This window comes from Somniosus microcephalus, chromosome 12 (assembly GCF_052327205.1).
Source record: "Somniosus microcephalus isolate GS21.2 chromosome 12, FLI_Smic_1.0, whole genome shotgun sequence".
Classification (NCBI taxonomy): domain Eukaryota; kingdom Metazoa; phylum Chordata; class Chondrichthyes; order Squaliformes; family Somniosidae; genus Somniosus; species Somniosus microcephalus.
This window is the reverse complement of record NC_140998.1, coordinates 150,329,004-150,354,040: the sequence shown is the minus strand read 5'-3', so window position 1 is coordinate 150,354,040 and position 25,037 is coordinate 150,329,004. Positions and strand designations below refer to the sequence as shown.

Sequence of the window (25,037 nt, the reverse complement as noted above, 5' to 3'; positions counted from 1 at the left end):
TGATGATTGGTGTTGGCTTGGCTCACTTGGTAGCGCACTCTCCTCTGAGTGAGAAGGTTGTGAGAATTAAGCCCCACTCCAGAATTTGAGTGAAGTTCAGTGCAGCACTGAGGGAGTGCTGTGTTGTTTGAGGTGCTGCCCTTCACCTGATAAGCCAAGGCCCCATCTGCTTGTTCAGTTGGAGGCAAACAGTCTTGTGTTAAATAAAGACTTGCACCTTTCACAACTTAAGGACATCCCAAAGCACTCTACAGATCTTCACTTTTGAAGTGTAGTCACTGTTGTAATGTAGGAAACGTGGCAGACAATTTCTGCATGGCAAGATCTCTCAAACAGCAGTGTGATAATGACCAGATAATCTATTTTAGTGATGTTGGTTGAGGGATAAATATTGGCCTGAACACCAGGGAGCATGCCCCTGGTCGTCTTCGAATAGTGCCATGCGATCTCTTGCTTCCATCTGAGGACAGATGGGCCCTCGGTTTCACCGAGAGATGGCCAGGGACCCGGGTTCAAATCCGGCCTCGGGTGAATGACAACCAAAAACTCCCATTCCTACTGGGAGAGGAGAGAAGCTGTATAACACTGGCGGCACACTATGTTACAGCTTGCCATGAACAGAGGGACAACCAGTAAACTAAGAAAAGAATATATATAAACAATGCGAATGTATATTTATACACTCAGGGATATACCTGTTTATACACTGTATGAATAGAACTGCGTTTATGTGCTAAACCATAAATGTATTTTGATGCTTTGGCAACATAAGATGTAACTTATCATGCCAATAAAGCGATTTGAATTGTGAATTGAATTGTGAATTGACTGTCTGTGTGGAGTTTGCACATTCTCCCTGTGTTTGCGTGGGTTTCCTCCGGGTGCTCCGGTTTCCTCCCACAGTCCAAAGGTGTGCGGGTTAGGTTGATTGGCCATGATAAAAATTGACCCTTCGTGTTAGGGGGGATTAAATACGTGAGGTTACGGGGATAGGGCTTGGGTGGGATGGCTGTCGGTGTAGGGACCAGGTGCTAGGGTTTGGATGATCAGCCATGATCTCGTTGAATGGCGGAGCAGGCTCGAAGGGCCGAACGGCCTACTCCTGCTCCTATCTTCTGTTTCTATGGCACCTCCGACAGTGCAGCACTCCCTCTGTACTGCACTAGAGTGTCAGCTGAGATTGTGCTCCAGTGTCTGGAATGGGACTTGAACACATGGCCTTCTCTTTCAACCACCATCAAATAAGATCAGAGAGTGGAACTAATTTTATGTTTTACTCCCCACGCCTCCAAATAGACTAGTGGATGAATATAGATGACACCCAGCAAAAGTTTTTGATGCAGTTAAGTTTCTCGAGTTGGACAATGATGTAGCTTTGAGCCTGACATTGGGATGAGGATAGACGCACGTACTGTAGAGAACACAGTGCTCCAGTGTTGGGACAAATGAACTTGCGTAGAATATTACAACACTGAAATGTGCTACAGCCATCAAGTCTGCACTGGAATTAATCTGAATCCTTGTCCCCTGCTTGTTCCTGATGCCCTTAATAATATACTGTTTCAAGTAATTGCCTAATTCTCTTTTTAAAAACATGGACTCTGCTTCAACAACGGTTTGGTGCAGAGAATTCCACATTCTAACCACTCTATAAAAGATTTTCTTCCTGACGACGATTACACACCCCCCCTCAATTCTTTGATTATCTTCAGTTTGTCCCCACTTGTTACCATGACACCGGCCGGTGGAAACAATCTATCCACTTACCTTGGAGGTCATGGGTTCAAGTCACACTCCAGGGACTTGAGCACATACAGGAAACTTTGAGATATCCGGCACCGACGGGACCGAGCTGTTGCCGTCCCATCAAAACTGCCGGACAAACCAGCGCTAATGTTAAAACATACGGAAGCTTTTGAGCTCCGTATCTAGCAACAAACCCTGTTGCTTAGCAACAGCTTCTAAAGTCGGCCGTAGCTTGCAAGCGTCTCTGTAGCTAAGCAACAGCTTTAGCTAGACCTTGCAGAGCCTGACTGCTGGGGGGTGAAAAAAAGCAACAAAAAGAAAAAAAACTTACTGAACCGACTCCTGAATTTTGCCGGTGGCTCGAGCATTCTGGACAGTTAACCTCTGGATAAACCCAAGTTTCCTGTAATCCAAACTGACACTCCAGTGTAGTACTGAGGCAGTGCTACACTGTCAGAGGTGCCGTCTTTCGGATGATACGTTGAACCGAGGCTGCGTCTGCCCTCTTGGGTGGATGTAAATGATCCAATGGCACTATTTTGAAGAAGAGCAGGGCAGTTCTCCCCACTGTCCTGGCCAATATTTATCCTTCAACTGACCTCATAAAACAGATTATTTGGTCCTTATCTCATTGCTGTTTGTGGGATTTTGCTGTGCACAATTTGGCTGCTGCATTTCCTACATTACAACAGTGACTATCCCCAGCCACAGTGTTCGCCCTCCTGCCATCTGGGAGACGCTACAGATGCATTCGCACCCGTACGACCAGATTTAGGAACAGCTTCTTTCCCAGGGCTGTCATCCTACTGAACTCCACAAATAAACTCTAAAGCCTGCACATCTGCCAATGCACTTTATTATGGTTATGTTTGTTAATATATTACAAGCCAAATGTATGTTGAATGTTTAAATGTCTTAATCTAAATGTACACTCTCGGGAGCCGCAAGTCTACATTTCGTTGTACTGCACTTGTGCACTAACAATGACAATAAAGTTTATTATTATTATTAAGTGCTTTGGGACGTCCTGAGGTTGTGAAAGGCAAATTCTTCCTTCTCATAATCCTTCATAAACTTGAAGGTTTTCTGTCAGGTCATTTCTCAACTGTCTGAGCTCTCGCATGAAAATCCCCAACTTCTCAAGTCACTCATGATAACTAACTCCTCGTCCCTGGTTACATCATCAGTGGAAAGATTTGAATAAAGGAGGCTTGAGGATAGATATCCCTCTATATATAGCTTGCAGGGGTCAGGGAGAAATTCTTAAGAACCTTCCCCCTGGATATGAAACTAGTTGAGTAAAGTCCATAGTGGTAGATTGTTCCTGTGTGTGGGAAGAAGAGGCCCGATGAGATGAATGATCTTTTGTTACGCCCTTGCTGTGCTGGGGCTTGTACTAAAGGAGTGCGTTAGTTTAGGGCTGTGTTTGTGATGTGGAACTGTGGTATGTTTACTGTGAATGGATGCTCTCCAGCCACTGTGACACTACTATCTCTGAAGTTTAGAGCATGGGACAGGGCCAAGGATGTCTTGAGCTGGGGGTAGCACGGAGGGCTATGTTGAAAACTTAATGGGTCTTGCACAGAGTAAATATTCTAAAAGGGTCAAGTAAACAGGGAGACCAGGAGAAAAAGAAATCCTTCGTGGCCTTGCCTCTCCCTATCTTCTCCAGCCCTACAACGATCTCTGCACCTCCATTTCTGGTCTTTCGGATGAGACGTTAAACCGAGGCACCATCTGCCTTCTCAGGTTGTTGTAAAAGACCCCATGGCACCATTCAAAGAAGGGCAGGGAGAATGTCCTGACCAATATTTATCCCTCAACCAACAACACGATAAACCGATAATCTGGTCATTATCACATTGCTGTTTATAGCAGCTTGCTGTGTGCAAATTGGCTGTTGTCTTTCCTACATTACAACAGTGATGACACTTCAAAAAGCACTTAATTGGCTGTAAAATTGGCTGTAAAGTGCTCTGGGACCTCCTGAGGTCATGAAAGGCGTGATATAAATGCAGGACTTTCTTAAAATCATTGCGTAGCTCAAGTTTCTGAAACCTTTGATCACAAGCAACAGGTTTCTCGGCTGGAAGGAAGAAGGGAAGTTTAGCGGAGGGGAAACATTTAATTTCAGGAACCTGTCAGTGTAAATAAAGAAGATCCCTCGACCAGATACTGGGTGTGAGGAAGGGGAATTCAAGAGATCTGCCCATGTTAATACAGTAATTGTTTCAATAGAAATTAAAGCCTAGGGGGAGTATATTTTCCGATCAAAGTTCACACCCATCTTTTCACATTTGAAGCTTGCAATTAACTATATTTTGCCATTATTAAAATAACTAATCGATCTTCTCTGCCATTGTTAATAGGTAGTTGGCAACAGAGGAGTTGTGTATAAATTACCTACACTAAGCTGATGTTGCCACTTCAGTCCTTGTCAAGGCCTTGCAGTGGTCTGGTGAGAACAGGAGTTGGGTGTGGACTTTGACATGGTGACGCCGAGAGTGGACTAGCTCTGGTGCTGCTACTTGTTGAGTACTTTTGTGCTTTTTACATGGGGTGAATGCGGGGTAGGGGGGAGACTTTGCTGTCACTTCTTTGCCCTCCATTTCTCAGTTTTTATTGGCTGCTATGCCTCACACCATGGCTCTTGCCTCATTTTCCGTTTCTTTGCTCTCTTTTTCGAGTGTCTGTTAGTCTGTGTGTGTGGCTCTCGCTTTTTCTACTCTCGATGCTTTCTCTGTCTCCTGAATCGATTTTCTTCAGTGATTTCCTACTCTCTGCCAGAATTGACCATACCTGTTCAGTGCGGCATACTGTTTCACATGTGTTTGGGTGCATTTATATAGCGCCTTTCACAACTTCAGGACTTCCAAAGCGCATTACAGCCAATGAAGTACTTTTGAAGTGTAGTTACTGTTTTAATGTGGGAAATGCAGCAGCCTATTTGCGCACAGGAAGCTCCCACAAACCGCAATGTGATAATGACCAGATAATCTGTTTTAGTGATGCTGTTTGAGGGACCAGTATTGGCCAGGACATTGGGGAGAACTGCCCTGCTCTTCAGAATAGTGCCATGGGGTTCTTTTATGTCCACCTGTGAGGGCAGACATGGCCTTGGTTTAATCTCTCGCACTAAAGACAGCACCTCCCGACAGTGCAGCACTCCCTCAGTAGAGAGGCGACAGTGCTACCAACTTGGCTAAGGTTTAAACCAAGTTTGATAGGTTCTGCACACTGTTTACGGAATTTGCTTGGATTATAGTCCAAGTAAGATGAAGCAGCAGTGCTGAAGTCATCGTTGCTGTACTGATTCACCATGCCAGGGTTATTCACCTCTGTAGTATATTGTTCACTGCCAATTTTGGTCAACAAATGCTGAACTATGAGGGCAGTTGGATGGAAACGCTGCCGCCGCATCCTAACTTGCACCAAGTCCCGTTCACCCATCACCCCTGTGCTCACTGGCCTACATTGGCTCCCAGTCCAGCAACGCCTCAATTTTAAAAGTTCTCATGCATGTATTCAAATCCCACCATGGGCCTTGCCCCTCCTGATCTCTGTAACCACCCCCCACCCCAACTCCAAGATCTCTCTGTTCCTCCAATTCCGGCCTCTTTCTGCATCCCTGATTTCCTTCAATTGGTGGCCGTACGTTCAGCTGCCGAGGCTCTAAGCTCTAAAATTAATTCCCTCCCTAAACTGCTGTGTCTCCACCTTTTTTTTTAAAGACCTTCCTTAAAACCTACCTCTGACCAAGCTTTTGGTCACCTGTCCTGTTATCATCTTATGCGGCTCGGCATCAAATGTTGTTTGATAACACTCCTGTGAAGCGCTTGGGGACGTTTTCCTACACTAAAGGCGCTATATAAAAGCAAGTTGTTGATCTTGACTCCGATCTTGAAAGGTTAGGGATGGAAGTTGCAGTTCTCTTGCAGACCTCATTGGGTCTGGGCACTCCAGCTTGAACTGCAGTGAGGCAAATGTACAGCAGAGCTTTACAGTGTTGTGCTCCATGCCTTTCTTCACTGGCACTTAAATTGAGCGCATGGATCTCTGTAGAGCCCCCTGGCAACTGCGTAGCTAGATTTTAATTTAGTCATTGTCGAATTCTGAATTTGGCTAATTGGTTTTCTGACTCACTTTTGGATAAATAATGAACAGCTGGGGTTGGTCTGCCATAGAACTGCGTGGAGTTGCTGTTCAACTGTCAGTTTCCAATTTATTCAACACTCAAAATGTACAGAGTTAACTAATCGGCTAGTTACTAGAATGGTACAGCATTATCCATTTAATAAGCAAGGTAAGAGTTCATTGCTGTGGAACTCTGCTATTGCTGTTTACTCAGCAGGTTAAAATTTACTTCGAGTGTCTATATTCAGTGCCGTAACGTGTCGACTATATGATGGGTTGACAAGTTATAAATATAAAATTACAAAGTATTTACAGCACAGAAACAGGCCATTTGGCCCAACAGGTCCATATGGTGTTTATGCTCCAAACGAGCCTCCTCCCACCCCTCTTCCCCTCATCTTATCACCATATTCTTCTATTCCTTTCTCCCTCATCTGCTTATCTCGCTTCCTCTTAAAGGCTATTTGTCTCAACTACACCCTGCAGTAGCACGTTCCACATTCTAACCATTCTGGGGGAAGAAGTTTCTCCTGAATTTCCTATTGGATTTATTAGTGACTATCTTGTATTTATGCCCCCTAGTCTGGTAGTGCTCCCAAGTGGAAACATCTTCTCGGTCTACCCTATCAATCCTTTCATAATCTTGAAGACTTCACCCCTCAGTCTTCTCTTTCTGGAATAAAGAACCCCAGCCTGCTCAATCTTTCCTGATAGATATAATATAATTAAGATGGAGAATGAAGTAGTCGACTCAAAGACTAGGGTCCTAAATTTAAATAAAGGAAACTACGATGGTCTGAGGCGCGAGTTGGGTAGGATTGATTGGGGAATGTCACAAAGGGTTGACGGTGGATCGGCAATGGCAAATGTTCAAAGACCTCATGGATGAACTACCGAATTGGTTCACCCCAGTTTGGCATAAAAATAAAACAAAAAGGTGACTCAACCGTGGCTAACAAGGGAAATTAGGGATAGCATAAGATCCAAGGAGAGGACATAAAAATTGGCCAGAAAAAGCAGTAAACCTGAGGATTGGGAGCAGTTTAGGATTCAACAAAAGAGGACAAAGGGATTAATTAAGAAAGGGAAAATAGAATATGAGAGTAAGCTTGCAGAGAACATAAAAACTGACTGTAAAAGCTTTTATAGATATGTGAAGAGAAAAAGATTGGTGAAGTCAAGCGTAGGTCCCTTGCAGTCAGAATCAGGGGAATTTATAATGGGGAGCAAAGAAATGGCAGGCCAAGTAAATACATATTTTGGTTCTGTCTTCACAAAGGAGGACACAAATAACCTCCCAGAGATGTCGGGGAACATAGGGTCTGATGAAAGGGAGGAACTGAAAGAAATCAGTATTTGTAGGGAAATGGTGTTAGGGAAATTGACGGGATTGAAGGCCGATAAATCCCCAGGGCCTGATAATCTGCATCCTAGGGTACTTAAGGAAGTGGCCCTAGAAATAGTTGATGCTTTGCTGATCATCTTCCAGCATTCGATGGAATCTGGAACAGTACCCATGGATTGGAGGGTAGCTAATGTTACCCCACTATTCAACGAAGGTGGTAGAGAGAAAATGGGCAATTATAGACCGGTAAGCCTGACATCGGTAGTGGGGAAAATGCTAGAGTCCATTATAAAGGATGTAATAGCAGAGCACTTGGAAAAAAGTGACGGGATCGGACAAAGTCAACATGGATTTACAAAAGGTAAATCGTGCTTGACTAATCTACTGGAATTTTTTGAAGATGTAACTGGTAAAATAGATAAGGGAGAACCAGTGGATGTGGTGTATTTGGACTTTCAGAAGGCTTTTGATAAGGTCCCGCATAAGAGATTAGCGTGTAAAGTTAAGGCACATGGGATTGGGGGCAAGGTATTGACTTGGATAGAGAACTGGTTGGCAGACAGAAAGCAAAGAGTTGGAATAAACGGGTCTTTTTCCAAGTGGCAGGCAGTGACTAGTGGGGTACCGCAGGGATCGGTCCTTGGGCCCCAGCTATTCACAATATATATTAATGATCTAGACAAGGGAACTAGATGTAATATCTCAATTTGCAGACGACACAAAGCTGAGTGGGCGTGTGTGCTATGAGGAGGATGCCGAGAAACTCCAGGATGATTTGGACAGGTTGGGTGATTGGGCAAGAGCATGGCGGATGCAATATAATGTGGATAAATGCGAGGTTATCCACTTTGGTGGCAAAAACAGGAAGGCAGATTATTATCTGAATGGCAATAGATTGGGAGAAGGGGGAGTGCAACGAGACCTGGGTGTCCTTGTGCACCAGTCGCTGAAGGTAAGCATGCAGGTACAGCAGGCGGTTAAGAAGGCAAATGGTATGTTGGCCTTCGTAGCGAGAGGGTTTGAGTACAGGAACAAGGATGTCTTGCTGCAGTTGTACAGGGCCTTGGTGAGATCACATCTTGAGTATTGTGTGCTGTTTTGGTCGCCTTATCTGAGGAAGGATGTTCTTGCCATGGAAGGAATTTAGCGAAGACTCACCAGGCTGATACCTGGGATGGCAGGAATGACGTATGAGGAGAGATTGGGTCGATTGGGCTTATACTCACTGGAGTTTAGAAGATTGAGAGGGGATCTCATTGAAACTTACAAAATTCTGACAGGACTGGACAGACTCGATGCAGGGAGGATGTTCCTGATGGTCGGGGAATCCAGAAACAGGGGTCACAGTCTTAAGGATAAGGGGTAGGCCATTTAGGACAGAAATGAGGAGGAATTTCTTCACCGAGAATGGTGAACCTGTGGAATTGTCTACCACAGAAGGCAGTAGAGGCCAATTCATTAAATATATTCAAGAAGGAGTTGGGTATATTTCTTAAGGCTAAAGGGATCAAGGGATATGGGGAGAAAGCAGAGACAGGGTACTGAATTTGGATGATCAGCCATGATCGCAATGAATGGCGGAGCAGGCTCGAGGAGCCGAATGGCCTACTCCTGCTCCTATCTTCTATGTTTCTATAACCTCTCCGTTCTGGTATCATTCTTGTAAATCTTTTTTGACCTTCTCCAGTGCCTCTATATCCTTTTTATAATATGAAGACCAGAACTTTTCACAATACTCCAAGTGTGGTCTAACTAGCGTTGTATACAAATTTAACATAACTTCTCTGCTTTTCAATTCTATCCCTCTAGAAATGAACCCCAGTGCTTTTTTTTAATGGCTTTATTAACCTGCGTCGCTACTTTTTAGTGATCTGTATATTTGTCCCCCCAGATCCCTCTGATCCTCTACCCCATTTAGACACTTATTTTCCAAGGAGTACGTGGCCTCCTTTTACCAAAATGTATTACAGGAAACTCTTTACCGGCACCTAAATAACCGGAAATCTCTCTTAACCGGCAAAATTCAGAAGTAGGTTCAGTTAAGTTTTACTTCATATTAGTGGCCGTGTAACCGGGGTTCCTGGATCTGTGGCCGTGTAACCGGGGTTCCTGGATCTGTGGCCGTGTAACCGGGGTTCCTGGATCTGTGGCCGTGTAACCGGGGTTCCTGGATCTGTGGCCGCGTAACCGGGGTTCCTGGATCTGTGGCCGCGTAACCGGGGTTCCTGGATCTGTGGCCGCGTAACCGGGGTTCCTGGATCTGTGGCCGCGTAACCGGGGTTCCTGGATCTGTGGCCGCGTAACCGGGGTTCCTGGATCTGTGGCCGCGTAACCGGGGTTCCTGGATCTGTGGCCGCGTAACCGGGGTTCCTGGATCTGTGGCCGCGTAACCGGGGTTCCTGGATCTGTGGCCGCGTAACCGGGGTTCCTGGATCTGTGGCCGCGTAACCGGGGTTCCTGGATCTGTGGCCGCGTAACCGGGGTTCCTGGATCTGTGGCCGCGTAACCGGGGTTCCTGGATCTGTGGCCGCGTAACCGGGGTTCCTGGATCTGTGGCCGCGTAACCGGGGTTCCTGGATCTGTGGCCGCGTAACCGGGGTTCCTGGATCTGTGGCCGCGTAACCGGGGTTCCTGGATCTGTGGCCGCGTAACCGGGGTTCCTGGATCTGTGGCCGCGTAACCGGGGTTCCTGGATCTGTGGCCGCGTAACCGGGGTTCCTGGATCTGTGGCCGCGTAACCGGGGTTCCTGGATCTGTGGCCGCGTAACCGGGGTTCCTGCACCTGTGGCCGCGTAACCGGGGTTCCTGCACCTGTGGCCGCGTAACCGGGGTTCCTGCACCTGTGGCCGCGTAACCGGGGTTCCTGCACCTGTGGCCGCGTAACCGGGGTTCCTGCACCTGTGGCCGCGTAACCGGGGTTCCTGCACCTGTGGCCGCGTAACCGGGGTTCCTGCACCTGTGGCCGCGTAACCGGGGTTCCTGCACCTGTGGCCGCGTAACCGGGGTTCCTGCACCTGTGGCCGCGTAACCGGGGTTCCTGCACCTGTGGCCGCGTAACCGGGGTTCCTGCACCTGTGGCCGCGTAACCGGGGTTCCTGCACCTGTGGCCGCGTAACCGGGGTTCCTGCACCTGTGGCCGCGTAACCGGGGTTCCTGCACCTGTGGCCGCGTAACCGGGGTTCCTGCACCTGTGGCCGCGTAACCGGGGTTCCTGCACCTGTGGCCGCGTAACCGGGGTTCCTGCACCTGTGGCCGCGTAACCGGGGTTCCTGCACCTGTGGCCTCGTAACCGGGGTTCCTGCACCTGTGGCCGCGTAACCGGGGTTCCTGCACCTGTGGCCGCGTAACCGGGGTTCCTGCACCTGTGGCCGCGTAACCGGGGTTCCTGCACCTGTGGCCGCGTAACCGGGGTTCCTGCACCTGTGGCCGCGTAACCGGGGTTCCTGCACCTGTGGCCGCGTAACCGGGGTTCCTGCACCTGTGGCCGCGTAACCGGGGTTCCTGCACCTGTTGCCATGCAACAGGGATGCCTGGATCTGTGGCCGTGTCTGGGGCTCTCGTACCTTAATAAGTATACCTCTCTCTGTAATCCGGACTTTTTGATCAACCGGCACCACGCCGGTCCCGTCGGTGCCGAATAAAAGAGTTTCCTGTACCTTGCCCTTATCTATATTGAAGTTCATTGGCCAATTACATGCCCATTCTGGCAAGTTTATTAATGTCTTCCTGTATTTTGTCCTCCTCTGTATTAACTGCACCCCCCAAATTGGTGTCATCTGCAAACTTTGGAATTGTGCTTCCGTTTCCTGAGTCCAAATCGTTTATGTAAATGGTGAACAACAGTGATCCCAGAACCGGTCCCTGTGGAACACCACTTCCCACTATTTCCCAATCTGAATACCTACCTTTAACCCAGACTCTCTTTTCTGTTTTGTAGCCAGCTTGCTATCCATTCTGCTACTTGTTCCCTGCTTCCACATGTTCTGATCTTGGTCACTAATAAATCCAATAGGGAATTCAGGAGGTACTTCGTTACCCAGAGAGAATGTGGAACTCACTACCACATGGAGTGGTTAAGGCGAATAGCATAGATGCATTTAAGGGGAAGCTAGGTAAATACATGGGGGAGAAAGGAATAGAAGGACATGTTAATGGGGTGAGGTGAAGTAGGGAGGGAGGAGGCTCGTGTGGAACATAAACACAGACATGGACTAGTTGGGCCGAATGGCCTGTTTCTGTGCTGTAAATTCTATGCAAGTTGGTAGTTTTCATTTGGTTTGCTTTATAAAATTTTGTACAGGAACCAAGGATACTCAGTGCATTTAGTGGGTTGGAACAGTGTTCTCTTACGTCTGGGCCTTTGGGGGTTTGAATCTATGCCAGACCAATTGCTGACGACCTCCGACTGTAGTTAACGAGCTTGGACAGTGGGCACAGGCAGCGTGCCAGAATTTGACATTAATTTGGCAATTTAAAGGATTGTTGGAATTTGTAGTGCACTAATAGGGAGAGCATGTCGAGAGATATTTAACACCCCATCTCTTTTCCCCCCCCCCCCCCCCGCGAACAATTTGCTCCAGGTGGGAGGGGCTCGATTTGAGCAGAGCGCTCGTCAGAACTACACTATTGCAGCGCTGATTCTCAGACCTTCAAGCATTAGATTGGTGAATTTACACTGTAGATGGGGGAAATGATTGTTCAGGTATCAAAGCTTTCCACTGGTCTCTGGGGGCCTGAGGCATATCATTCCAGCGACTCTCTGAAGAGCAATTGCCACATTTAATTCCAACTTAATTCATTTAAAAGAAAGCTAGATAAGTACATGAGGGAGAAACATAGAAGCAGGAGTAGGCCATTCGGCCCCTCGAGCCTGCTCCGCCATTCAATGAGATCATGGCTGATCATCCAAATTCAGTACCCTGTTCCTGCCTTCACCCCATATCCCTTGATCCCTTTAGCCTTAAGAAATATATTCAACTCCTTCTTGAATATATTTAATGAACTGGCCTCCACCACCCTCTGTGGCAGAGAATTCCACAGGTTCACCACTCTCTGGGTGAAGAAATTCCTCCTCATTTCAGTCCTAAATGGCTTACCCCTTATCCTTAGACTAGAAACCCTGGTTCTGGACTCCCCGGCCATCAGAAACATCCTTCCTGCATCTAGTCTGTCCAGGCCTGACAGAATTTTATAGGTTTCGATGAGATCCCCTCTCAATCTTCTAAACTCCAGTGAGTATAAGCCCAGTTGACACAATCTCTCCTCATACGTCATTCCTGCTATCCCAGGTATCAGCCTGGTAAATCTTTGCTGCACTCCTTCCATGGCAAGAACGTCATTCCTCAGATAAGGCGACCAAAACTGCACACAATACTCAAGGTGTAGTCTCACCAAGGCCCTGTACAACTGCAGCAAGACATCCTTGTTCCTGTACTCGAACCCTCTTGCTACGAAAGCCAACATACCATTTGCCTTCTTAACCCCCTGCATGCTTACCTTCAGCGACTGGTGCACAAGAACACCCAGGTCTCTTTGCACTTCCCCTTCTCCCAATCTATTGCCATTCAAATAATAATCTGCCTTCCTGTTTTTGCCACCAAAGTGGATAACCTCACATTTATCCACATTATTGTGCATTTGCCATGTTTCTGCCCATTTGCCATGTTTCTGCCCAATCACCCAACCTGTCCAAATCGTACTGGAGTTTCACGACATCCTCCTCACAGCATACCCTCCCACCCAGCTTTGTGTCGTCTGCAAATTTGGAGATATTACATCCAATTCCCTCATCCAGATCATTAATATATATTGTGAACAGCTGGGGTTCTAGGACCGATCCTTGCGGTACCCCACTAGTCACTGCCTGCCACTCGGAAAACGACCCGTTTATTCCAACTCTTTGCTTTCTATCCGCCAACCAGTTCTCTATCCAAGTCAATACCTTGCCCCCAATCCCATGTGCCTTAATTTTGCACGCTAATCTCTTATGCGGGACCTTATCGAAAGCCTTCTGAAAGTCCAAATACACCACATCCACCGGTTCTCCCTTATCTATTTTACCAGTTACATCCTCAAAAAATTCCAGTAGATTAGTCAAGCACGATTTACCTTTTGTAAATCCATGTTGACTTTGTCCGATCCTGTCACTGCTTTCCAAGTGCTCTGCTATTACATCTTTTATAATGGACTCTAGCATTTTCCCCACTACCGATGTCAGGCTTACTGGTCTATAATTCCCTGCTTTTTCTCTACCACCTTTTTTGAATAGTGGGGTAACATTAGCTACCCTCCAATCCATGGGTACTGTTCCAGAGTCTATCGAGTTCTGGAAGATGACCAGCAATGCATCTACTATTTCTAGGGCCACTTCCTTAAGTACCCTGGGATGTAGATTATCAGGCCCTGGGGATTTATCGGCCTTCAGTCCCATCAATTTTCCTAACATCATTTCCCTACAAATACTGATTTCTTTCAGTTCCACCCTTTCATCAGACCCTATGTTCCCTGGCATCTCTGGGAGGTTATTTCTGTCCCCCTTTGTGAAGACAGAATCAAAATATGTATTTAGTTGGTCTGCCATTTCTTTGTTCCCCATTATAAATTCCCCTGATTCTGACTGCAAGGGACCTACGCTTGACTTCACCAATCTTTTTCTCTTCACATATCTATAAAAGCTTTTACAGTCAGTTTTTATGTTCCCTGCAAGCTTACTCTCATATTCTATTTTCTCCTTCTTAATTAATCCCTTTGTCCTCTTTTGTTGAATCTTAAACTGCTTCCAATCCTCAGGATTATTGCTTTTTCTGGCCAATTTATATGTGCTCTCCTTGGATCTTATGCTATCCCTAATTTCCCTTGTTAGCCACAGTTGAGTCACCTTTTTTTGTTTTATTTTTATGCCAAACTGGGATGAACAAATTCTGTCGTTCATCCATTCGGTCTTTGAATGTTTGCCATTGCCTATCCACCGTCAACCCTTTGACATTCCCCAATCAATCCTACCCAACTCGCTCCTCAGACCATCGTAGTTTCCTTTATTTAAATTCATGACCCTAGTCTCTGAGTCAACTACTTCATTCTCCATCTTAATGAAGAATTCGATCATATTATGATCGCTCCGACCCAAGGGGCCTCGTACGACAAGATTGCTAATTAATCCTTTCTTGTTACATAATACCCAGTCTAAGATTGCCTGATCTCTGGTTGGTTCCTCGACATATTGGTCCAAGAAACCATCCCGTAAACACTTCAGGAATTCCTCCTCCACAGTATTGTTGCTAATTTGGTTAGCCCAATCTATATGTAGATTAAAGTCACCCATGATGACTGCTGTGCCCTTATTGCCCGCTTCTTTAATTTCCCTTTTAATGCCATCCCCAACCTCCGCCTTACTGTTTGGAGGTCTATATACCACTCCCACTAACGTTTTCTGCCCCTTAGTATTTCTCAATTCTACCCATACAGATTCCACATCATCAGAGCTAATATCCTTCCTTACAATTGTTAATCCCTTCTTTAACCGGTAATGCTACCCCACCTCCCTTTCCTTTTTGCTTATCTTTCCTGAATATCGAATACCCCTGGATGTTGAGTTCCCAGCCTTGACCATCCTTGAGCCACGTTTCCGTAATCCCAACCAAATCATATTCGTTTACCTCTATTTACGCAGCCAATTCATCCACCTTATTATGAATGCTCCTCGCATTAAGACACAAAGCCTTCAGGAAGTAATAGAAGGACATGCTGACGGGGTTAGATGAAGTAAGGTGGGAGGTGGCTTATATGGAACTTATAAACACCAGCACAGACCTGTTGGACCAAATGGCTTGTTTCTGTGGTAAAATTCAATGTAATTTACATGGTGCTCATTTTTAAAGCCCATAGAAGCCTTAACTGCAAAATGACTCTCCTTGCAAATGATTAGCAGAACCCTTGAATATTGCTGCTTTATCTGGAACGCCCTGCTTGAAAGGGTGGTGGAAGCAGATTCAATTGTAACTTTCAAGAGAGAATTGGATAAATACAAAAGGGGGAAATTTTGCAGGGCTATGAGGAGAGAGCAGGGGATTGGGATTGTTTGGATAGCTCTTTCAAAGATTTTCACAGGTATGATGGGCCGAATGGCCTCTTTCTGTGTTGTAAGATACTAAGTTTTTATTTACTATTGGAAGAAGTTTCTGGGCCCCAGTACCAAGGTGAGCAGCAGCAGCCACAGGACATGGTGTGTGATGGGAGGCAAGTGCAGGGGCATTTCTGGGGAACCGACAAAGGAAAAGACAGACTTGTATTTATATAGCGCCTATCACGACATCGCCCCAAAGTGCTTTACTGCCAATGAAGTACTTTTGAAGTGTAGTCACTGTTGTAATGTAGGAAATGTGCCAGCCAATTTGCGCACAGCAAGGTCCCAAAGACAAGAGTGATAGCGACCAAATAATCTGTTTTAGTGATGTTGGTTGAGGGATAAATGTTGGCCTGGACACCAGGAAGAACTCCCCAACTCCTCTTCAGAATAGTGCTGTGGGATCTTCGCCATACACCTGAGGAGGCAGATGTTTAATGCCTCATCTGAAAGATGGCACCTCTGACCGTGCAGCACTCCCTCAGTATGACACTGGGAGTGTCAACCTAGATTATGTAGCTCAAGTTTCTGGAGTAGGACTTGAACATTCTGACTTGGGCGCGTGTATTGATTACTTCATTGTCCCATGGAGAAATATTCCACTCTGGGGATTATTTTACCAACCTCATTAGTCAGATTGGAGAGTCCCAGTGCTTTTTGTGAACTATTCTGTGTTCTGAAATTCCCACAGTAAATTTCCAAAGATCTGCAACTGTGTAAATCATCAAAATTAGACCAGGATTTGAATTTGTCTCTGCACATTTCTTGGCTGCTTCTGATTTTGAAGTGAAGCTAGCAGCAAATCGGATACATCTTTACAAATCACTGGTTAGGCCTCAGCTGGAGTATTGTGTCCAATTCTGGGCACCTCACTTTAAGGAGGATGTCAAGGCCTTGGAGAGGGTGCAGAGAAGATTCACCAGAGTAATATCGGGGGATGAGGGACTTCAGTTACGTGGAAAGACTGGAGAAGCTGGGATTGTTCTCTTTAGAGCAGATAAGGTTAAGGGAAAATTTAATAGAGGTGTTCAAAATCATGAAGGGCTTTTGATAGAGTAAATAAAGAGAAACTGTTTCCAGTGGCAGGAGGGTTGGTAACCAGAGGACAGTGTCTGGATATCTGTGCCAGTTTGAGTGGCATTGCTTGACATCTGTGCCTTCTCTTTCCCCCCCCCCCCCCCCCGCCCCACCCCAACAAATCAAAATATATGTCTAAGTATTGCATGCCTCTACCAGTGACATCTTAGTCTGGCCTCAGTGGGAACCTTAACTGGTTGCTGGTGTGATGTGCATTCATCATGAAGGGGCATGGTTTTCAATTTCTACATGGAAACGGGAGGAGGCCATTCAGCCCTTCGAGCCTGTTCTGCCATTCAATCCGATCATGGCGAATGTGCATTTTAACTGCATCGACCCACCTTGTTTGTGTAACCCTTATAATACCTTTGCCTAACAAAAATCTATCAATCCCTGTTTTGAAACTTTCAGTTGACTCTCGGCCTCAACAGCTTTTTGGGGGAGAGAGTTCCAGATTTCCACTAGCCTTTGTGTGAAGAAGTGCTTCCTGACATCACCCCTGAACAGCCTGGCTCTAATTTTATGATGCTCCTTTGTTCTAGACTCCCCCATCAGAAGAAATAGTTTCTCTCTCTCTCTTTCCCCTATCAAATCCTTTAATCATAAACACCTCGATTAGATCACCCCTCACCAAGGAGCAGACCTCGCAAAGTCCCAGGTCACTTCAATCTCGACATGTTGGGAAAGCGTTACGTAAACCCAATATGCCAAGAGTTGGTCAGTTTCAGTTTCTGTGAAACTGTTCCCCAGCAATCGACACCAAGCCAGTTGAGGAAAATTATCGTGGTCTCACAGCACTGCTGCAGCTTACTTTCTCTCTGCAAGGACTGTCCCAAGCTTTGCTGCATTTTAGCAGAACTTTCCATCGCTAAATATTTTTGTTCGTTTATAATGACTGTGATATGTAATGATTTCTAAGCTACATGTGTCTCCTCGAGAGTTCACCTTGAGCCCCAGGCAAGCACCATCTATATCACAGATTCTGTGGGGCTTGATGGTGATCACTTTAGCTCACTTCATGATTTTTAAATAAATTCTGTGAGTCTGTGGTTTAGCTCCATAACGACCTTTGCTCAAGAGAGGGGAATGTGCAGTCTCTCTTTGGTGCCAGTAAGTTTGAACTTTTAGCAGGAGCTTTCCATTCACTCTGTCTCTCCCCCTCTCTCTGTTAGTCTCTCCCCTCTCTTTGTCTCTGTATCTCCCCCTCTCTTTTTGTCTCTGTATCTCCCCCTCTCGCTGTCTCTCTCCCTCCTCTTTGTCCCTCTCTCCCCCTCCCCCTCTGTCTCTCTACCCCCTCCCCCTCTGTCTCTCTACCCCCTCCCTCTCTGTCTCTCTACCCCCTCCCTCTCTGTCTCTCTACCCCCTCCCTCTCTGTCTCTCTCCCCCCTCCCTCTCTGTCTCTCTCCCCCCTCCCCCTCTTTGTCTCTCTCCCCCCTCCCCCTCTTTGTCTCTCTCCCCCCTCCCCCTCTTTGTCTCTCTCCCCCCTTCCCCTCTTTGTCTCTCCCCCCCCTCCCCCTCTTTGTCTCTCCCCCCCTCCCCCTCTTTGTCTCTCCCCCCCCTGTCTCTCTCCCCCTCCCCCTCTCTCTCCCCCTCCCCCTCTTTGTGTCTCTCTCCCCCCTCCCCCTCTTTGTCTCTCCCCCTCCCCCTCTTTGTCTCTCTCCCCCCTCCCCCTCTTTGTCTCTCTCCCCCCTCCCCCTCTTTGTCTCTCTCCTCCCTCCCCCTCTGTCTCTCTCCCCCCTCCCCCTCTTTGTCTCTCTCCACCTCCCCCTCTTTGTCTCTCTCCCCCCCTCCCCCTCTGTCTCTCTCCCCCCCTACCCCTCTTTGTCTCTCTCTCCCCTCCCCCTCTTTGTCTCTCTCTCCCCCTCCCCCTCTTTGTCTCTCTCTCCCCCCTCCCCCTCTTTGTCTCTCTCTCCCCCTCCCCCTCTTTGTCTCTCTCCCCCTCCCCCTCTTTGTCTCTCTCCCCCCTCCCCCTCTTTGTCTCTCTCCCCCCTCCCCCTCTTTGTCTCTCTCCCCCCTCCCCCTCTTTGTCTCTCTCCCCCTCCCCCTCTTTGTCTCTCTCCCCCTCCCCCTCTTTGTCTCTCTCCCCCCCTCCCCCTCTTTGTCTCTCTCCCCCCTCCCCCTCTTTGTCTCTCTCCCCCCCTCCCCCTCTTTGTCTCTCTCCCCCCTCCCCCTCTGTCTCTCTCCCCCCTCCCCCTCTTTGTCTCTCTCCCCCCTCCCCCTCTTTGTCTCTCTCCCCCCTCCCCCTCTTTGTCTCTCTCCCCCTCCCCCTCTTTGTCTCTCTCCCCCCCTCCCCCTCTTTGTCTCTCTCCCCCCCCTCCCCCTCTTTGTCTCTCTCCCCCCCTCCCCCTCTTTGTCTCTCTCCCCCCCTCCCCCTCTGTCTCTCTCCCCCCTCCCCCTCTTTGTCTCTCTCCCCCCCTCCCCCTCTTTGTCTCTCTCCCCCCCTCCCCCTCTTTGTCTCTCTCCCCCCCTCCCCCTCTGTCTCTCTCCCCCCTCCCCCTCTTTGTCTCTCTCTCCCCCCTCCCCCTCTTTGTCTCTCTCTCCCCCCTCCCCCTCTTTGTCTCTCTCTCCCCCCTCCCCCTCTTTGTCTCTCTCTCCCCCCTCCCCCTCTTTGTCTCTCTCTCCCCCCTCCCCCTCTTTGTCTCTCTCTCCCCCCTCCCCCTCTTTGTCTCTCTCTCCCCCCTCCCCCTCTTTGTCTCTCTCTCCCCCCTCCCCCTCTTTGTCTCTCTCGCCCCCCTCCCCCTCTTTGTCTCTCTCGCCCCCCCCTCAGAATGGTATAATTTTGTTTTCTTGCTGTTATTTGTATGTCTCTAATCTTAAATGTGGGACTTGTTGAAGTGTCTTGGATCACTGCTTGGTAGAATAGTGGTTATGTTACTAGATTAGTGATTCTAGAGGCTTGGTATCCAGAGAGTGCAAGTTCAAATCCCACCATGGCAGTTGATCTGGATTTTTTTTAATTGGGAAAGAACGTGCTGGTATGAGTAAAAATGACCATGAAGCTGTTGGATTGTCGTAAAAACCCAACTGGTTCACTAATATCCTTTTTAGGGAAGTGCACCTGCTGTCATTGCCTGGTTGGGCCGATATGTGACTGCAGTCCCACACCAACACGGTTGACTCTTAACTGCCCTCTGTAGTGGACTAGCAAGCCACTCAATTATATCAAACTGTTTATGCCAACTTGGGATGGGTAATAAATGCTGGTGATGCCCACGTTCCGAGAATGAATTAACAAAAATAACGAATCCTGTTTTGCTTTGAGTTGGGGGTTTGAGAGGAGTGTAGAAATATTTCTAGTTGAGCACCCATTCTTTCTTGCTCACATTCCCAAGTTCCACTAGCATGCACCACCGCTGTCAGACGAGCAGTAGTATTCCTCCTGCAGTCAGCTGCTCCTGATAGCGTCAATGAGGCGTGAGCTTAACTGTGTCTGCGGCTCTCTTGATGCTCAGAGCCTCATGCATTCTGGCAATGGCGAGGGTAAACTCAGCCCTTCAGTCAAGGCTGTGGAGGCGATCATGTTTGTCTCATCTTCTCATGATCCACGGCAATGTGATTGTGCAGGGAAACTAGGTTGTTTAAGGGCCACGCTCTGCTCCAGCTGGGCTTGGTGTGTGCTGGTCAGTGCTGTTTTACAAAGAATGATGGATACTGATGTGAAATGGTTGCTCTGAATTGCTGGTCTCTGCAAGTGACTTTTGCTGTATATGTTGAACATATCCTTCAAAAAAAAAACGTTCACATGGTATCTCTCCCAGGCCTTGACCACTGGCATCCCTGAGGGAGCCATTCAGACGCATACAGGAGCTCCTAGCGATGATTCCCTCCTTACCTGGAATGTCTGGCCTCATTTCAGTATCCCTTCACATAAGCTTACCTGATAGTGGGAGCGCATGGATTGGGAAAGGGGGAACACAAGCTCATTTTTTGGGGGACGGTGAATGCAAGCTCATGGGATTGGAGGGGAGGAAGCCCATAGGATTGGAGGAGGGGGAGAGCAATGACGGAAACCTGTGCTCCATTTTGCCTTGATGGTATTGTGGAGGGATTTACACTTGATGACTGAGAGTCTGTCAAATGATTAAAGCTTCTATTCTGCTCTTATTTTTACAGGTGCAATTATGAAATGTCCTGCCTCTTGATGTCGTATGATATGAACTGCACTGATTGTAACGTGACCAGGTTAAGCAGCACGACCATGGGGAAGATGATGCTGGGACAGAACGGGGTCGGAGGCAGCAGGGACTATGAAGGGAGGGTGGCCGATGTAGAGAGCAAACCAGAGTACCTTCCCAAGCACCGCAAGACATACCCGCTCCGGAAACGCATTCACGTGCAGCCGGGCGACTTCTCTTCCCCAGGGGTTGCCAAGGAGCTGGAAGGGACAGCGGTCGATGGAGTGAGCCCCGCGCAGGCTGTCACGGAACAGTGGGGTTACCAGGGGAACCAGGAACGGCTTCGAGCAGAGGCACCCGAAGCGGAGAGAAGCGAAGACACCGGCAAAGAGAACGCCAAGATGGCAGCCGTGGCACGGCGTGCCGTTGAGCCTCGCCCACGAAGGCTGGCCAGCCTGAACGCAGAGGCGGTCAACAATCTGCTGTTGGAGCGTGAGGACTGCCCGCCATCCAGCCGGCGGTGCCGGAGAGGTCCCGGCTGCAGCATGGAGTGCGCAGAGAGCCGGCCCGAGGGCAAGACTGGACACCCAGCCAAAAGGCGGATGGGCAGCTCGGGCGGCTCATCGGACGGCGATGTTTTTGTCCGCACTGAGAGTGACCCTGCGTCGGCTGGGCGTGGCTGGGAGAGCGGGGTGGCCGAGCTGCCGGCCAAGAAACGCATGGCCAGCCTCAACGCTGCCGCGTTCCTCAAGCTGAGCAACACCAGGGACGGCTCAGCCGGGCGGCGCAGCCGGGCAGATGGCGAGGGCAAACTGAGTAAGGCACCTGGAGGGACGAGGCTGCCTTGCCCGCACCCACTGGCTGGGCGGCGCTGCCCACGGGCCAAGAGGAGAGACTCCAGAAGTGACATCACGGCCAAGCTCCACCCTGGCGCCGGCTTGGGAGGCAGTGAAGGGAGGCGGAAGGAGGAGTCTGCCAACGCGGGGCAGCGTGCCAGCAGGTTGCCCGTTAACGCGGACCTTCCCTGCCCATATGCTGACGAGACCAATGGGTATCTCCAACGACTATCGATGCTCATGGGAGGCCAAGCCATGAGTCAGCCCAAGTACCAGGCCGTGGAGGACAGCACCCCTTCCAGTGCCGAGTTTACGCAACCGATGGCTCCATTTCAGTCGCACTCGACGTTGACTTTACTGGACAAATTCGTGTCTGGTCCGGACCACTACGAGTTTCTGCCTCCTGAAGTCTGCCTTGCTTCCCCAGTGGATGATCTCTACCTACACTACGATCGAAGCGACCTGCTGCCCATTGGATGCAATTCTTCACAAGGCTGTCCCATGTGCTCGGCCGCTTTCTCCTGCTGCACCCCACCCGAGGACGAGGGAAGCCTCCTCATTTCGCAGAGCGCCGTGCCCTCAGGTATCCCCTTCTCGCATGCTCCGTGCGGGGGCTCCCTTTGCTATGTGGGAGATACAGCAACTGTTCAGTGCATGGGCATGACTGGCTACGACTTTTGTAGAATGCTCCATCCATCGCTCAACAGGGACATAGTCGGGAGGACTTTACCCTCCAACCGGACAAACTGTCTCCCCGAGCTGGAGACGCAAACAGGTAAGGGAGTGATGACCTAAGCAAGATGAGCATTTAGTAGACTCTAGCATTTAAATGTCATGGTATACCAAAATTAGGAGCCATACATATAAGATAGTCACTAATAAATCCAATTGGGAATTTAGGAGAAACTTCTTTACCCAGAGAGTGGTTAGAATGTGGAACTGGCTGCCACAAGGAGTAGTTGACGTGAATAGAATAGATACATTCAACAGGAAGTTAGAGAAACACGAGGGAGAAAGGAATAGGATGTGCTGATGGGGTTAGATGACGTAGGGTGGAAGGAGGCTTGTGTGGAGCATAAACGCCGACATAGAATTTTTGGGCTGAATGGCCAGTTTCTGTGCTGTAGTTTCTATTAAACCTTTCAATGCCTACATTCGCCGGCAGCGAGAGTGATTTGGAGGGCTGTCTCGGAACATGCTCTGATTCTTCCATGTGCAACAGCCTGGTAGCAGTTGTGTCCTGGCTACCCGAGGGTCAGCGGGGTACAACGAGACCCCTAAAGGGGTGACGGTGGGTCTGTGTGCACAGTGCCCTGCGCCTTCCTGACTTTGCGGGTCATTGCGACTGGCACCAGGCTGTCCTCCAGAGAACAGAGGATAACTTAAATGACACGCACAAAAGTGAATTTCTTGACTCTGCAGAAGTGGTTCATCGCAGTCACAGGGTGAAGAGATGATTGAGGGCTGTTGCTTGCTATTGGAGAGAAGACTTGCATTTATGTAGCGAATTTCAAAACCTCAGGCTGTCCCAAAATGCTTTATGGCCAATGAAATACTTTTGAGGCGTAGTCACTGTTGTAATGTAGGAAATGCGGCAGCCAATTTGCACACAGCAAGCTCCCACAAACAACAATGAGATAAATAACCAGATAATCTGTTTTAATGATGTTGGTTGAGGGATAAATGTTGGCCAGCACACCGGGGAGAACTCTGCTGCTCTTCGAATAGTGCCGTGGGATCTTTTGCGTCCACCTGAGAGCAGACAGGGCCTCGGTTTAACGTTTCATCCAAAAAACAGCACCTCTAACGGTGCAGCCGCCCCTCAGTACTGCACCGGAGTGCCAGCCTACATTTTGTGCTCAAGTCTCTGGAGTGAGACTTGAACCCACAACCTTCTGACTCAAGTTGAGAGAGTGCTGCCACTGAGCCACAGCTGACGGCGACCATCAGTATTCGATTGTACCTTGGATCTTCTGTAAAACTCGGGCAGTGCCTGATCTTGAATGTAACCGGTGTCCTGTTCTGTGTCTCTGTTGCTGCACTTCATCTATTTTGTGCAACCTTTATAAATTGTCCCCATCTTTTCTGAAGGTGTGGACTTGTGCTGGAATAAGCGGGAGATGGGGGGGTATCTTTCCTAAATAGCCATACTTCATGTGTGAGCCCAGACCGCAAGGTAGACAGGCTGTTCAATCATAGAAGGAATTGCAACTGAACTCTTACTCTGTCCTCACTCGACACACACACACACTCACTCCAGCAACGTAGTGACCAGGAGCAGTTTCTCGGCTGACATCAGGATAGTCCATGAATGTAGTCTGAGACTCGCCTGGTCTGTATGATATGTTTACTGCCTTGTAGAATTTAGAGGCTCGTGGGCATGGATCTCTTATGTGGTTGGGCACTTCGTTTCCTAGTCAACATCACCCAAAGACATGACGTCCGGTTTCATATGTACTCCTGACGACACCCAACTCTACATCTCGTGACCCCTCCACTGCCTCTGCAATGTTGGACTGCCCAACATCCAGTCCTGGATGAGCTGCAATTTCCTCCAATTAATAGTTGGGAAGACCAATGACATTGTCCCCACCACAAATGGTGCTCCCTACCCACCGATTCCGTCTGCCTTCCTGGCCACTGCCTCAGGCTGAACGTGAACGCAACCTCGCACCAAGTGCCATTCACCCATCACCCCTGTGCTCGCTGACCTACATTGGCTCCCTGTCCAGCAACGCCTCAAATTTAAAATTCTCATCCTTGGTTTCAAATCCCTTCATGACATCACTCCTACCCATCTCTGTAACCACCTCCTGCCCTACAACCATCGAAGAAATCTGCATTAGCTGCCTAGCCCTCAATCTCTGGAATTTCCTCCTGAAACTTCCCTGTCTCTCCACCTCCTCCTTTTAAGAACCTTCTTTAAAGCCTCTTTGATCAAGCTTTTAGTCACCTATCCTTTAGCTTGGTGTTAATTTTTCTCCGACCACATATCTGTGAAACACCGTGGGACGTTTTCCTACATTAAGGTGCTATATAAATGCTAGTTGTTGTGTTGTCAGCGTCGGAATTTGTGAATTGCTGAGAATAATTTTGAATCCCTCGGATTCTGTCCTGTGATGTTTGGCTCGATGCCCAAGGCCTGTATACAATGTGGTCGTAACTAGATTTATTGGGCAAAAGAGCCACAGGAGATCTTGAGTGCACTGTGTCCGTGTGTGTTATATACAGCTGCACACATTACTGTTGCCAACTCCGTCTAGTTTGGGTGTTGCTGAAGCATTATCATTGTGTTTATGGGCAGTAAAGGATGAGGTCATCCTTGTAGCAGTAGCTGGTTTTAGCCACATTGCTGAAGAATGAGAAGCGAGTACTACAACTTGCTGTTGTGATTCCAGGACACTCTTGAAGATAAAGCTACCCCCAGTACATACAATTAGCAGAGGGGCTTCTCTCTTGGGTCAGACCTTCCACAGTTGAGATGACCCATTGTGGGGTGGTCTTTGTGCTCGGTCTCTACACCCGTTGCCCAATCTTTGACTAATTTGGTTTAGGAGATTGAACAAAAGATATTAACTGTTGGTGAAAAGTTTTATTTTAGTCAGAGATATGATGGGGAGAGGAAAGGCGATATGGGGAGAGTCGAGATGAGCGCCTTTGGT

The 25,037-nt window shown here is 48.3% G+C and overlaps 1 protein-coding gene across 5 annotated transcripts in view; it reads left to right on the top strand.

Moving 5' to 3' along the window:
• bahd1 (bromo adjacent homology domain containing 1) overlaps positions 1-25,037 on the top strand; it is an 85,800-nt gene that overhangs the window by 20,932 nt on the left and 39,831 nt on the right. For all 5 annotated transcript variants that reach the window (XM_086003660.1, XM_086003663.1, XM_086003659.1 and 2 more), the window contains exon 2: positions 20,538-22,150. In XM_086003660.1, coding sequence (XP_085859786.1) covers positions 20,551-22,150 — 1,600 coding nt within the window. In that variant the 5' untranslated portion in view covers positions 20,538-20,550. The remainder of the gene's footprint in view (positions 1-20,537; positions 22,151-25,037) is intronic.